The following is a 14,845-nucleotide window of genomic DNA, read 5'->3' as shown; positions in this document are numbered from 1 at the left end:
AGATAAATTGTTACTTTTCAAGTTGTGCTTCTTCGGGTTTCTGTTGCTATTTTTTCGTTTTACCGTTTTTCAGTTACAGTTTTTGGGTTTTGCTGCCAGCAGCTGTTGCTGCCCCCCACTGGCCTCACTGGGGTAGATGGGGGTCTTCCCTTGGATATACTTCTACTTTATGAACGGCAGAAATATCCAGAGGCTAAGCATTAATCCGTTGATTATTCTACCCCCTTCTACCATTATTCCTATTCCGATAGATGGATGCAAGTTGAGGTTGATGCGGCCTGGTAACAGGGAGAGAGGTTCCAATCCCGGCTTCCATTTTGAGATGGAGCCGGCGGCACATGGGTGCCGCACTTCGGCCCCGAAACAACTGATTAAACTCGATCCCTGGAGCGGGGTACATAAAATTAACATGATTTGCCGATTAGCTGACCGCATCGATAAGGCCGGCTTATCGGTGGCATCGAGTGGGCCATTACGATTACGATTACGTGGTGCGTATCGAGAGCACGCACTTCCGCGTGTGCATCAGGCTTGAGTCCAGTTATATGAAACAAGTGTGATGGATTAATGCATTCCACCTACGAGCATGTGCTCATTTCTGTGTATTACGATGTGTCGATAAGGCTAACCGATAGGAAGCCGATAACATGCAGCTGTGCTTTGTTGAAGCTGTAGGAGGAAGTCTTGTAATAAGAGGAACAACTACTTCCACTGTTAGTATTATTACTAATACGAACTAATCTTTCTTTTTCAGTTGCAGACGTAGTGCATGGATCTAAAATTAAGTAGTAGCATATGGAGTGGTATTAGAAGTGACAGTAGAAGTAATAGGTGCAGCAGTATAAGTGGCAATATAAATATAAGTAGCAGTATAAGAGGTTGAGGCAAGAGCAGTAGTGGTAAAATTATAAGTAACACATCAGTTTGAGTACCAATAGAAGCATCGCACTTTTCGTATAGTAATAGCAGTTTCAGTAGAAGTGCCAGAAGTATGCCGGGAGTATAAGTTTCAATAAAAGTACTTGAAGAGGAATTGGTAACATTATCATTATAAGTAGTATAATTAAGGGCTTAGCACTTCGTGTAGTTAGACGTATTAAAAAGCAATAGTTGTTGCAGTGACATATGTAGCTGTTCTGCTGTTTAATGGCCAGACAAAGGTCCATACAATTCTCGCGCAATAATATTTTCTAAATTTATTGAACCTAATTTAGCCAATATACATATAATTTCATTGACTTTGAAGCAAAACCCTATTAAAATGTGCCAAAGTCCATTTTTTTGCTCTTTTTTTTGTGTTTGATTTAATTCTGGGTAAAAGTTCTTCCACAAACTACAAACCACGGAAAAGGATATATTGTTTATATTTTCCGTATCATATTTTGGTTTATACATATTTTAAAAACCGCACGCTCGATTATTGCTGAAAATAGGTCTGCTTAATCACTTTGCAAATAGGGCAACAAATTTCAAAAAATTTTAATTTATCATTATTTTTATGAACAATGTACATATATAAATTTCTTTGTCCCACAATAACTTCAGGGGCATAACAAATTCGCAACGCCTTGCTTCAAACGTTTAAACTTTTTTTGAGATTTTTTCTCAAAAATGCTTTACTATTTAAATGTTTATACATTTCCCTATCCACTTCTCTCTCTTGTTCGGTCTGTTGTTGGGTTGTTGTTGTCGGAGGCCGTATACGGACGCTCTCGGACATTTGTGTGTTGTTTACTCGCCCGATTAGTGGCAGCAGACTGGGACTGGGGCTCTATCTGGCGATAGTGCTGCCTTAATCTCAGACATTGACCGCAGCCACCCCACCCCCTGTGGGCGCCCCCTTCCCCTGGCCACCCCCCGTCACTGATAAGATAATGCCCGTTTGGGTCGGAATCGGGGCTGCGGGGCTGTTCGTCGGGATCAGTCATGGAGAGAACGCCGAGCGCATCGCACTTGCTGCTGCTGGCCGTCGTCGCATGGGGCTGCTGCCTGGCTCTGGGATCGGGACAGCTGCCAGAAGTGGATCCGGCGACTGTCAAGGATCTGGAGGAGCTGGGCGCCCACTACCTGCCCGCGGGCTACTCGAAGGCGAATGTGTCGCTGGCGGACTTGCAGCGCCTGCTGCGCGCCAAATGCGAGAAGGCCAACCAGGCGCTCCCCGCCGGCTCCGTGAACGCCACGGCTCTGGGAACGGCCATCGAGCAGGCGGCCGGACAGCTGATGGGCTGCATTGGAGGACTGGCCAATGTCACCGAGATCCTGGACGAGATAGAGAAGGCCAGCCCCAAGGGAGACCTGGACGTGGTCTTCGAGAAGTACTGTCTGCGCCTGCCGCAGGCGAAGACCTGCCTGCGGGAGTTCAATGCCGTGCTGCAGCCGTGCCTCACCCGCGAAGAGCGCACCCACAACGCCCTTATGCAGCGCATCATGGACAAGCTGCTGGAGTTCGTCTGCTACAAGAACGGCGACCAGATCGCCCTCTTCATCGCCGAACAGGGTCCGGAGTGCCTGCAGGCGAGCCGCGACCACATCGCCACCTGCCTCAACACCACTTTCGCCGGCTACCTGCCCCAGGTGGGGCAGCTCTCGTCCTCCAACATTGCCGACCTGCTGCCAGAGCTCGTCCTGGGTCCCCGCCAGTGCGTCGACCTCTACGACTTCGAAACCTGCACCGTCCGCCACCTGGAGCGCTGCGAAACCATCACGCCCAGCAACATTGTGGAGTCCATGTTCCGCTACGTCCGCAAGGAGTCCAACTGCCAGCCGGCCATCGAACGGGTTCTCCAGGAGCGGCAGCGGGCCCAGGCCCTTACGGCCCCAGACCCAGCCGCCGGGGGAGCCGCCTCGCTGGTGGCCTGGAGCCTCCTCCTTCTCCTACCGTTGGCGGCCGTCCTATAAAAGGGCGGGCTCTCCGTCCCACCCACCGATTCTCCATTCTGCGTGTGTGTGCCTGCTTTCCTTTATCCTTTCTCTCTCGTTGTTTTTTTTGTTTTTTGATATTTTATAATTATGTTTAATAAACTTTCCCAAGTCGAGCGTAAGCCGCTTAACGGATTCCCTTGTTAACTCCGGCTGCGGGTCCGTGTCGGTGTCCGGGATCCAGGAAAGTGTTGAGCTGCATAAACACAAGCCTGAAATATGAGATGGGGACGAGTGCGACGAGTGGGAGGTGGGGTTGGGGCTGGGGCTGGGGGTCACTGAGCCGCTCGGACCATATTGCAGGCCGCTTATCGGTCAGCAACAGAAGTAGAAGCTAAAGCAAAAGCCGAGCAGCGGGTCAGTCGTCTCCGGCTGGCTCTTATCGCCAGCAGTGAAACAATGGGGGGGAAACGGAGGAAAAACCAGAGAGAGAGAGAAAGTAAGAAACAGAATATAAGATAGAGAAAAGCTGGGGCCCTAAGATGAAAGTGAGGTGTGGTCACTGGCTAAATACAGATTTTGTTGCATTGTGGAAGGAACAGGCACAGTTTCAGTAGAGCTGATCATAGTTTTACCTGAACTGTCGGATGAACGAGAATGGGAACAGTTTAAGCTGAACAGTAGAAGGAATTCGAGTAATCTCAGCTCTGAGATAATTAAGGAAATCCTCAACGAAATGCATAAGTAATGATAACCCAAAAATTGTTGTCGCACTTTGTGGGAAAAGTAAACAAAATTTGTAGTCATACTCCGGGAATGATAAGCAAATTGGTGGCCATTCGCCATACCCCTAGTCCATTCTCCTACCCCTCCCTCAGCCATTTGCTGTGCAGAGTGCCTCGTCACCCTCGTAAATCATAAAATGTATGAGATGCCCAGAACCGACGGAAGTGGTTGTATTTACAAATACACTTATCGAATGGGAGGCAAATACGGATTAATGGTGCTATCATAGGGTATTTATTAGAGCTCATTCATACAGGAAATGGTGGTGCTACATTGGTTCATTGCCGTGGGCTTTAGCTGTGGAAATCTAAAAGCTACTAATAAGAGAACTCACTTATGCGATCATTCAACAGCACTACCATGAGAATGCATTTCATTCCATCTTTGCATGTCCTTGGGACTGAAGATCGCCCTAAAATCATCGGACCCATTGTGAAGGGCATATCCGAAAAAAATGTCATATAAATCTTAGGGAGAAAGGACAGCGAAAAAATGAAACCGCAACTGTCATCATTTCACAGACGAGTGCGGCCCAAGCGGAGAGATTCAGAGAGTCCAGAGACTGGACAACAACAAGGAAGAGAGACCACCTCCAGAGCCCTATCCTCATTCTCAACCTCATCGTCTCATCCAGATTCGCTTTGTTGGGGGGCCATTTGACAGCAGACGAAGCGTGAAATGAAATGGATGGAGTCTTAGTTCAGCTTTCGTCCTGCATAAGTCCCTCGTTTTCTGCTGGCAAGTGGAGCTGAGACTGCGACTGAGACTGGGGACCTGAAGGATTCGAACGGCTTCTTCCAATCAATATAGTTTCATTGGTGGCTCAGTGGCCCAGTGGCTCCTTGGCTCCGTTTGGTTAGTTAGCCAGTCAAAGTCTTTGGCTAACAAGTCATAAATGTTACAAACTTAATTAGGACTGCAGTCGCAGACCCGCCTTCTTCTGCCTGATCCTCCTCCCTTCACTCGCTTCCACTTTATTATTGATGTGAAAAATGCGGAAAATGAATGCGTTTCCGGTACTTTTCGCGAGTTGGCAGCTAAATTGCAACGGCCATGAATCATTCCAGTCGGACTGAGAGAGTCGTAGTCGTCCTCGACGTCGTCGTCGTCGTCCGAGTCCAAGTCCAAGTCATAGTTGAGTCCTGCGACTTTTGCAGCTCCCATTCAGCTGCTTGGAGCAGACAAACTTTGTACGTGCCACGCGAGCAATTGGCAAAGTGCTGCCTGCCCCACCGGACAAAAGGCGTGACTCGGGGCGGCCCGGAGCGGTGCAGGAGAGGGGCTCAAAAGTTGGCTGGCAAATAATTGCACGTCATTGGCCAAATTATTGGCCCTCGATGGGGTGCCGGCGATAAGCGAGCCAGAAGAAGGACTGCAAATGCTTTTCGGGGGGTAAAGCCGAACAAAAGGAGACTGAAATGGGCCGGAAGAGCTCGAACCCTCAATGGGTGCTTTCAGGACTTCAGAGATCTTTCAATGAGAGGCTCACAACTTTCCCAAGCATATTTGGAATCTTATTGAAACAGAAGTAAATGAAGGAACCTCTGCGGCTCCCACTTTTTGAGGACACCTCCAAAGTATCTTTCCAGAGGATCCTAAAACCAGGAATCTTGAGTCCTTAAAGCTTGCACTTACTCTGGCAGATCTTTGCACTGAACCAAAGAGATAGCCCAACACAAGAAAAGTTTCAGGGTTTAAGGAATGCCTACTACTTTTATGCACTTTATTGGGTGGCAGGGTCCATGAAAAGGCAATGAAAATGGAAATTACGTATTTCCATAGGAGGAGGGAGGAGGGAGCGTGAGGGGTGTACCTGCAGTCTGCCAAATTTAATTAAATATTTCAATTTTGTTTCCAGAAAGTTGCCACTGTCATTGCCGCAACTATCTCTAATTGTGCACGCATTCTCCATGCTCCATGCTCCATGCTCCATGCTCCATGCTCCATGCCCCATGCCACTTCGTGCCTCTTTCTCAGTGAGGACTCCAGGGGGAGTGGGTGTCTTAGGGTAAGGGGCAGAGGTGCCAGAATGGCAGATGGTGGAGCATGCCACCTGAGGCGTCTGCGGCTGCTGGAGAGCCACGCTTTAACGCTCATTTGCAAATGTTTGTCTACTTTGGTGCGGTGTGAAAAGCGTGACGAAACGTGTGGAAGGGTGGGGGGATGGCTTTTCCAGGGGGTGTGGATAGGGGTAAGTGTGCGTAAGGAAAGGAAAGGTAGGGAACCAATAGCGGTCCACTGGGAAATTGCAGAGAAATGCAGCATCTGGCAGAAGGACCAGAACATCTGGCTGCAGTTCTGTTGGTCGAGGAGGTGTGAAGAGGCAGGAACAGGAGTAGTTTCAGTTCCAGGATATCCCTGACACATTGTACAGGAGGCTAATGGAAGAGGCGCGACACGAGCCCATTAGCCCTCTCCGTCTCCGTGTGCTCTGGTGGGGAAGAATCAAATGGGAAATGCGAAATGAGGCTCATTCGTTTGTTCTATTGATTATCTGTTTCCGCATCGATTCTGGCATTCCATTAATTTCCATCTGCCAATCAATTATCCATTATCTATTTGCAATCAATCGAGCATACTTTTGGCCCAATAATGCTGTTACGATTCCTATCGCTGACAATCCTCCACACACGCCACGCACTTTCATCGGATTTGGCATTGGGTGTTTTGGGTTTTGTGGTGTCACCACCATTGTGGGTGCCACATAGTCGGAGCGGGAATTCCTCTGCCCTCTGCCCTCTGCCCTCTGTCCTCTGTCCTCCAACCCCCTACCCACACGCACACTTCGCACTTTGCCACACTTTGAGGGAGCTTTGTCTGGAGAGATGGAGTCCCGCATTCTCCTCTTCTGTCTGCTCCTCCCTGTCTGTCTACCGTGTTGGTCTTACGCATGACTGTCTGTGTGGCATGGCTCCTGTGTGCTTGTATGTGTGGGGATATGGGGAATATGTGGCATCCACAAAGTACGTATACTTTGGGGTCTAATTTGCGGTTGCTGGCGCAGCTCAATTTACAAGTGAGAAATTAAGATGTCGACAAAACTTTGGCCCAAACACCTTGCCGGGGAGAGCGAGAATACTGACACACACAGAGGGATGCAGAGATACAGATAGAGATACACGAACGGGGAGCATAACAGCCGCCAAGAAGTCTCAGTGCACCACAAAGTCTTGGAGTCTTGGAGTCCTGGACTGAACTTTGCACTCGTGCAGCTCTTTTTCGTGTTCCTCGCAATTCGGTGTTTTCCTGGACACCTGCTCCTTTAAGCCCTTGGAGCAGAGTGTTTTTTGGGGATTTTGAGTTGTTGATGCGCTTTTAATTGCATCAAGTTGCACGCCACAAGAAGGAGGCAGCAGCACACGAGCAGCTGTACTTGTTACAGCGGGCACTAGACACTCCAACTTCCGCAACACTTGCAACACACTCTAGCACCTCCGCCACCTTCAATCAGTCAACGCATTCCAGCGTAATGTGAAGCAGATACAAGTGCCATTTCTAGACTCTCGACTAAACGATACCCATTACTCGGATCCATGAAGGGTGTGTCCTGTTTCGGACGAGCGATTTTCGAAACAAGAGACTGAACTGAATTCCAAAGGAAGTATCGATGGAAAAGGCGCAGAAAAGACCAAGCCCAAAAGGGAATTGAAGTACCAGAACGCCACTTGCTGGTACAATGATGTATGGAACGAATATTGAACTGGAATTTGTTCCCGATGCAATATCTTGGTATTTTATAGTCTTAGATACAATGCAGTCGGAGGATCTACAATGGGATCTACGGCTTTCTTGATTGCTTCCCTTGGGAGGCTCTTCTTGGATGGATCATGGATCATGGATCGACCTCCCTCCCCCTGCAAAATAGATGCATTCTATAAGGGCGAGAAGGTCCCATATACTATCCATCTTTTGGCAGGGTGTGCTTAAAAAAGCACTGCCACAAAAGTTTTCGCATTGTAATGCGCTATGGAAGGAGCAGTAGGGTCATGGCAATGTGGGGAAACTTTCGCTGGGGGATTCCATTCCTCTGGTTCCGCTGGATCATCCTGGCCTCAGGCTGGCCTTATCATGGCCTCCTTCTGGCTCGTCCTCACAGCGTAACTAGCCTGATGTGAATTTGATTAAAGCTGCACATTAAATCTGTTGACAGCTGTCGTGTGGGGGAGCTACAGGAAACCGCTGATGACATTAAAGTCACCCTTCGTGCGGTTTTCTAAAAATTATGCAAAGACACTTGACGCTGACGCTGACAGTGGGAGGGGTAAGGGGCTGTATATGTGTGTGTGGATGCCACATACGCAACGTCAGCGATTTTTCGCTGAAAATGGCGAAAACTGTAAACAGACTCGCGTTGCTCTCTCATTGGGTGGTTTTTTTTTGTTCCGACGGTTTCCCCAAGCCACCACCCACGTCCAACCCTTCGACTAGAAAAACTTTATTAATTGCGACAGTAAAGTTTTCCACCGCAGCAGCAGCAGCAGCCGCACCACCACCACCACCATCGGCGACCATCTCCAACCATCGCTATTTCCCCCGTGACAGCTATTAAAATCGTTTGGTGTTTAACTTTTTCGTGGCCCCGAAAAATATTTGATTTCATTTTAGCATATTTAATTGCAGTGCTAAAAAGTGGGGAAATACTAATGAAAGATGGTGAGTAAATGCGGAAAATTCTGATGAAGCATGGGGCAAAATGCTGCTGAAAAAAGGAGGTGGAGAAAAAACAGCCCGACTGAATGCGAAAAAGATTTACTTTTTATTTAGTAACCAAACAAGAAACTTGTGATTCAGGGAAGATCGGATTGAAGGTGGATTCTCTGATGATCCTAGAGCTGAGACTTGCGTCTCTGAGACATTTCCTTGGCCTTCTTCAGGACGTACGTGCACATAAGCAGGTGGGCTGCCCGGCACAGTTCGTACATCTGGCGGTAGAAGCGCTCGTCCTCACCCTCATCATCGGAAGGCTCGTTATCCCCAAGGCTTTCTGCCGTGTCCTCCGCGTCCTTGCCGGAAGAGTCGTGCCCCTCGAAGTATTTACCGCTGAAATCGGTATACTTTGGGAGGAAGGCCTTCTTTTGCTGGACATTCCACATTCCCGACTCTTCTGCGGATTCTTCTGTAGAGGTCGCTGTTGAGTATTCAGTGTACTCTTTAGAGGGCCCTTCTGTGGAATATGCCAAACCCAGTCGGCGGGCCAGCTTGGACATGTAGTTTTTCGAGGAGCTGCTGCTGGTTCTGGAATTAATATTTATCGAAAATTCTTGCGGATACACCGGCGAAGGTATTGGAGTTATCTTCCACCTGCCTGAGGGAGGGGTGTCGTAGTACGAGTGTTTCTTGAATGTTTTTATTTTGGGAGAGTGCTTCTTCGGGGTCCCACTCCTTAATTTATTAAAGCTTTGCAAAAAGCTGCTGTTCGAGGTGTAGGATTCTGATAGCTCTGGTGAAGCCATCCGGGATGACTGGACCAAGGGGCTCTGGAGTGAGCTGGCATCCTCATAGATCGGCCGATTCCCTCGGGAGACTGGAGCACTACAGGAGATATACTTCTGCTTCGTAGATATACCTCCAACCTCTTTAGCTACATTTGCTGTTTGTTTTTTGCCGAGTTTGTTGTAGATCCTATTGAAACTGCCTGAGCTGCCTGTTTTTTGCGATCCGGATCCCAATGGCTCGTTTTGGTGGTTCAATTCCAAAGTCCAGTAGCCGCCGAACCTGGGCGGGACACCTATCCCGTCAACCGAATTGTTCAGATTCAGATCAGAGCGGTCCGTCCCAGGGACTGTCCTTCTATTAGCCATCGATGAGAGAAGAGTTCCTGGGGGATACAGAAGGGTTGGAAATGGCATTGACTGTTACCCATTGATTGTTGCACGATATTTGGTGGCGATCTACCGCATATCCCTTTCTCGATTAACTCGAGAGTGTGTCGAGTGTCAATTATAAGCGAGCGGAAAGCAGCGACCACATGGCAGGCGTCCCATTAGAGGGCCAATCGTCCATCCACAAAGTAGAGTGTGGCCCCTCTCCACTCTCCAAGGGTCAGAGGTTATTATCGAGTGCTTTAAAACTCGATTTGATTACACGGATGTAATCAGAGCCCCAATCAAATGAAATTATTTACGGTTTAAATGACAATTGTCAATCTCTAATTGTCAATCAATTGGACACGTAAATGGGTGGCTAGCCGGGGGAGGGAGTGTGTGGGAAGAGGTGTGGTTGATACAACAAAGTGGATGGCTGTGGCATGTGTGTCATGCATAATTTGATAGAATTACAGGGAGGATTCTCGACTGCGAGACTATTCTGTGGCATGCACTTTTTCAAGCCCCTCTCTGGACGGACACCCTGCTCCAACCGCAAGCTGCCATGCCCCCAAGTATTTGGCAAGAAAATAAACCGAATTTGGTAGCACGACCAAAGAGTGGGGAAGCGAAGGGTAGGATGGAAGGATGAGTGTCGGATTAGGATGCAGGACAAAGTTTCCAATAGTTGCAATTAAGTGCAACATTTTTGGGGTTTTGTTTGCATGTGCCACACATTCCTTGTGTCACTCTGCCACCCCTTCTTTGTGTGTGTGTGTGTGTGTGTGTGTGTTTTCGGGTTTGTTCTGTGGATGGCAAAAGTTTGGCTTACTCTTTTGGGTTTGGGCTTGGGTTTGGGTTTGGGGAGCAGAGGCTTAGTTTTTCAATTAGTTTGATGGCGGCGGTCTCATAAATTTTTGTCAAGTGTTTTTGCCCCCCTCCCCCGCAGCATATCCCACAGGGAGAAAAGACAGAAAGAGAGAGAGAGGGAATACTAGAATTTATTGAAGGCCATCAACCATTCAATCGCTTTTTGGCTGTTTCCCATCCACCATCATCCATTTGCGGATTCGGCTGTGCCACTTGTCACTGCCCCCCACAGCCCCCACCCACAGTCCGCATGTTTCCCCATTCCCTGTTGCATCCAATTCCACTTCCACTACCATATTCCCACTCCAATCAGAAATCAAATTGACTCTGGCAGTGGCCTTTTGCTTTCTTTCTCCTCGATTCGGGTTGGACTTTTAAAACTTGTCTTACTTTAATTGCTTTTCACTGTTTCTGCGGTCGAATAGCGTCCTCTCCCAGCCACCCCTTATCCCCGCCCCCGCCACCGCCAATTCTGTCCCACTTGACTGGCATTATCAGAGGAGTCACGCCTTTTCGCCTTTCCATTTCCCTCTTTTCTGCAGGTGAAAAATGGAAAATGTGCTCGACGGGGGAAAGCCCCCTCTACATATAATTTAAATGAAAACTTAAATAGAGACAGAAAAGGCCAGAGAGCACAGAGAGAGAGACAGAGAGACAGACAGAGAACTGGACTCTTAATAAGGAAAATGCATTTGTGCCGAGCTCTTAACCAGAGAAGTGCTCCAAAAGGAGTGCGAATCCACACCAAAAAAAGGAGCAGAGCAGAGCAGAGTGTCTGTGGCATTTGCCAAATAGCTGGAAAAAGAAATAACTCACAAAAGTATTCAAAGACACACACACACACACACACAGAACCACACACACACTCACAGTAAAAGCTCTACTGAAAGATCACCGCATAGAGAACCCATGATTGTCCGCCCCAGAGAGCTCTCACTGTGCACCCTACACGTGCACGTGCACGTATGTATATATGAATATATCTCAAGTGCAGCAAGTGACACCTAAGCAGGAGAGCAAGTACAAGAAAAACGAAGAAGGATAGTCTTTGCAGCAGGAGCAGAAGTGGCACATACCCTTGCAGCAGGATTATCCAGCGGTTGGTAAGCTTGAATGTAGGATGATCTTTAAAAACAAACAAGTTGTCTTAAGCAAAATATTGGAAGTACATAGAAACAGGCAAGAGAATGGACTGCATAGTATGGAAGATGTTTACAAGAGTATAATTCTGCGTATTGCCAAAATTGAGCTAAAAATCCATATACTTCGACTGCCAGGGAAGCAAAAGCAGAGGCAGCAGCAGCTGGCAGGCAGGTAGGCAGGCAGACCGGCAAGCAAAGAAAAGCGAGCAGGCAAATTCTCAGTTTTTCCTGCAGCGGATGATGTGTGGCACTTGTCTCGAGACCAAGAGGCGTGCCTGTCATTTAACAGTTGCTGGAAAAGCCCCAGAAGGAGACCCAAACGGAGAAGGAACAGGAGACGGCGGCTAAGACAGAAACAGGGACACAGTCGGAGTGCTCTGCTCCATCTTACAGTTAAATTATGCGTTAGCCCAGGCTCTCCAGGATGACAGCAGGTGGCAGGAGGCAGCAGACAGGTGGGGCCACCTTGTGCTGACAGCAAAATGATTTAAATATTTGTCATGAACAGCAGTTGCAAGAGTCGCTATACAGACACGGGACAGATGATGGTTATGCTTGGGATCTCTATCCCCATCGCCATCGCCATCGCCATTGCCATTGCCATCAACAAAACACCTCACCCCACCCCAACCCATCTCTATCTTTATTTTCATTCCCATCAACATGAACAACCTCATCATCATCATTCTGAATGTTAATTGTTGGCAGAAAACAACTAGAAGAACCACTGTAATAGAGCAGAGCGCAAAACGTGCGGTAATTAGTTTATGGCAGGGACGAGAGAGTGGAGGACTCTTATAATAGAACCAATAGAAGGGAGAGGATACCCTCTGAAAAGGTTACTCTGATTACGGAAAACTTACGACTTGAATATCCAATAGAAAACTTTGTAAAAACCAATGCACAATCATTGACAGCCATCAATATTCAAACAAAAGAGGGTAATCTCGTATCATGCTCAAAGGTCCATAGTTGGTTAAGATCCATCAACAGGGCAGACTCTCGATCCATCCTATAGGGGTAAGAGGGCTGAGAGAGCACCAGTAGATTCCCTCGAAGGCTGGGACCTCATCAAGTTGGAGTTGGTTGGAGTTGCAACAGCAACATTAGCCCCCGCGATAGGGCAAACAAACAAGTGTGGACCGTGTCGGCCACGGGAACAACAGCCATGAACAAACAACGGAGCGAAATTAGGTTTTTAGCGGAACAACAATGGAAGTGGAAGTGGAAGTGCAGGTGGCGGAGCAGCAGTTGAGGGATACTCGAAGCAGGGCATACCCACAGATATTTGATGGGTTTTCATCGGAATAGAATTGGATGAATGCGAATCGGAGGTGCGAAGGAAGTCCCCATCCCTGAAAAGAACCCATTATACCCTCGCTATCAGCCGCTCAATGGATATCAACGACAGTTGAGTGAACTCCTGCATTCGCAGGAAACAAAACGAAACGAAACGAATCGAATCGAAGCCGTGTCTATTCAGTTCAATCAACTCTAATTTGAAAGGCCAATGCTGACCTACAAAGGTAGTCCATGTCCATGTCCATGTGCCTGGCTTCCGATTTGAATATGAAATGCAATCCACTTACCTGTGGTCTCTCCTTAACGTATCGTGTCCCAGCTTGAAAATATATGTGAGAATTTTTGTGTGTTCCAATGTGAGAAACGACGACTTGTGATATGAGTTTTAATGACAAGGGGATTTTGGTTAGGTATTTGTAACCATTCTAACGACCTTACAGATCCCACCTTATGGTAGTCCCAAAATCAACCATCGATTGGGCTATTGCATGTTCTTTATTTATTTGTAACTCTTGAAGGGAACCCTTAACGGAAATCTGTCTATCCTTCTGGGCCTACTTCTTGTTGCTGGAGCCGGCCTCCTCCTTCTTGGGGACGAGCTTGAGGCGCAGCATCTCCTTGTAGAGGGTGGAGCCCATGTGGCAGGGATTTTGGGACACGATGACGCCTGCCTTCTCCAGTGCTTTCACCTTGGCCGGGGCCGTGCCCTTGCCGCCGGCAATGATGGCACCCGCATGGCCCATGCGACGGCCGGGCGGGGCGGTCTGTCCGGCAATGAAGCTGACAACGGGCTTGGCCTTGGAGCCAGAGTTGTGCTGCTTGAGGAACTCGGCGGCGTCCTCCTCGGCACTGCCGCCGATCTCGCCAATGAGGATGATGCCCTTGGTCTCGGGGTCAGACAGGAAGACCTTGAGTCCATCGATGAAATTGGTGCCGTTGAAGGGGTCGCCGCCACAGCCGATGCACAGCGTCTGGCCGAGGCCGGTCCTTGTGGTCTGCTGGACGGCCTCGTAGGTGAGGGTACCGGAACGGGAGACGATGCCGACGCAGCCGCGCTTGTGGATGTCGCCGGGCATGATGCCAATCTTGCACTGATCGGGGGAGATGATGCCCGGGCAGTTGGGACCCAGGAGGCGGGACTTCTCCTGGCAGTTCAGCATCTGCATGATGCGAACCATGTCCACCTGCGGTATGCCCTCCGTGATGGCCACGATCAGACCGATCTCGCTCTCGATGGCCGAACGGATGCCATCGGCGGCATTGCTCGGCGGAATGAAGATCACGGTGGCGTCCGGCTTCAACTCTTTCGTCGCCTCCGCGACGCTCTTGAAGACCGGCTTGTCCAGGTGCTTGGTGCCGCCCTTCTTGGGCGACACACCACCGACCAAATTGGTGCCGTACTTCAAGGCCTCCTGCGAGTGGAAGGTGGCCTGCTTGCCGGTGAATCCCTGCACCAGCAGCTTGGTCTCCTTGTTGATCTTTAGATTCTTGGCCGTCTTGCTGTAATCGGACTTGCCGCGCATCACACGAAGCAGCCGCGCGGGCGCCAACCAGCCGCTTGCTCGCCAATTGGACATGGTCATCTTTCGTCTGTGGGGATCACGCGGAGGGGGAGTGGAGCTTGTAGAGTGTTCAGACCACTTTTCTATCGCTCTTTTATCTTTTTATCTGCGCGCTGGCTAACAAAAGAGCTCTCTGTGTTTTTTGTTGGATTTAGAGTAGAACGATCGAAACGAAGACCGAAAATGTTTTTGCTGTCTGTCGGACTACAATTTTTTGACAGGACACACAAAGACAAGCCAGTTTCGAGTGATACCAACACGGGCGACACACTGGCGTTGTCCAGCACTAGCGGCTGCTTGGCTACATTTTTGAGAAGAAGAAGAAGACACACTCTTCAGATTTTCTGCTCAACATATTCGTACAGGCCGCAGGATTGGAAATTACCGATTGAGGAGCATCGAAACAACTTCCCCCTTGGCTTCTTCCTGCTTCCTCCTTTGGCCGAGATGTCAGCATAAATCATTGACCGACCAGCGGCTCTGTACGTGCGGCCTGCACTAAATGACTTCATCGCAAGCA

General features: G+C 48.8%; 3 protein-coding genes across 3 annotated transcripts; 1 reads left to right on the top strand and 2 right to left on the bottom strand.

Annotated features, from left to right (window-relative positions):
* Positions 1 to 1,910: 1,910 nt before the first annotated feature.
* LOC108153609 (27 kDa hemolymph protein) lies at positions 1,911 to 3,054 on the top strand. The gene has a single exon (XM_017283707.2). The coding sequence runs from the start codon at positions 1,927 to 1,929 to the stop codon at positions 2,896 to 2,898; it is 972 nt and encodes a 323-aa protein (XP_017139196.1). The 5' UTR covers positions 1,911 to 1,926; the 3' UTR covers positions 2,899 to 3,054.
* Positions 3,055 to 8,385: 5,331 nt separating this feature from the next.
* Positions 8,386 to 13,158, bottom strand: LOC108150765. Its single transcript, XM_017279059.2, has 2 exons — positions 13,051 to 13,158; positions 8,386 to 9,463 (listed from the first exon to the last, which is right to left on the bottom strand). The coding sequence occupies exon 2, from the start codon at positions 9,444 to 9,446 to the stop codon at positions 8,472 to 8,474; it is 975 nt and encodes a 324-aa protein (XP_017134548.1). The 5' UTR covers positions 9,447 to 9,463; positions 13,051 to 13,158; the 3' UTR covers positions 8,386 to 8,471.
* Positions 13,159 to 13,239: 81 nt separating this feature from the next.
* Positions 13,240 to 14,544, bottom strand: LOC108153761 (succinate--CoA ligase [ADP/GDP-forming] subunit alpha, mitochondrial). The gene has a single exon (XM_017283899.2). The coding sequence runs from the start codon at positions 14,344 to 14,346 to the stop codon at positions 13,318 to 13,320; it is 1,029 nt and encodes a 342-aa protein (XP_017139388.1). The 5' UTR covers positions 14,347 to 14,544; the 3' UTR covers positions 13,240 to 13,317.
* Between the last annotated feature and the right edge of the window lie 301 nt (positions 14,545 to 14,845).

This window comes from Drosophila miranda, chromosome XR (genome assembly GCF_003369915.1).
Source record: "Drosophila miranda strain MSH22 chromosome XR, D.miranda_PacBio2.1, whole genome shotgun sequence".
Taxonomy (NCBI): domain Eukaryota; kingdom Metazoa; phylum Arthropoda; class Insecta; order Diptera; family Drosophilidae; genus Drosophila; species Drosophila miranda.
This window is presented reverse-complemented; position numbering and strand designations above follow the sequence as displayed.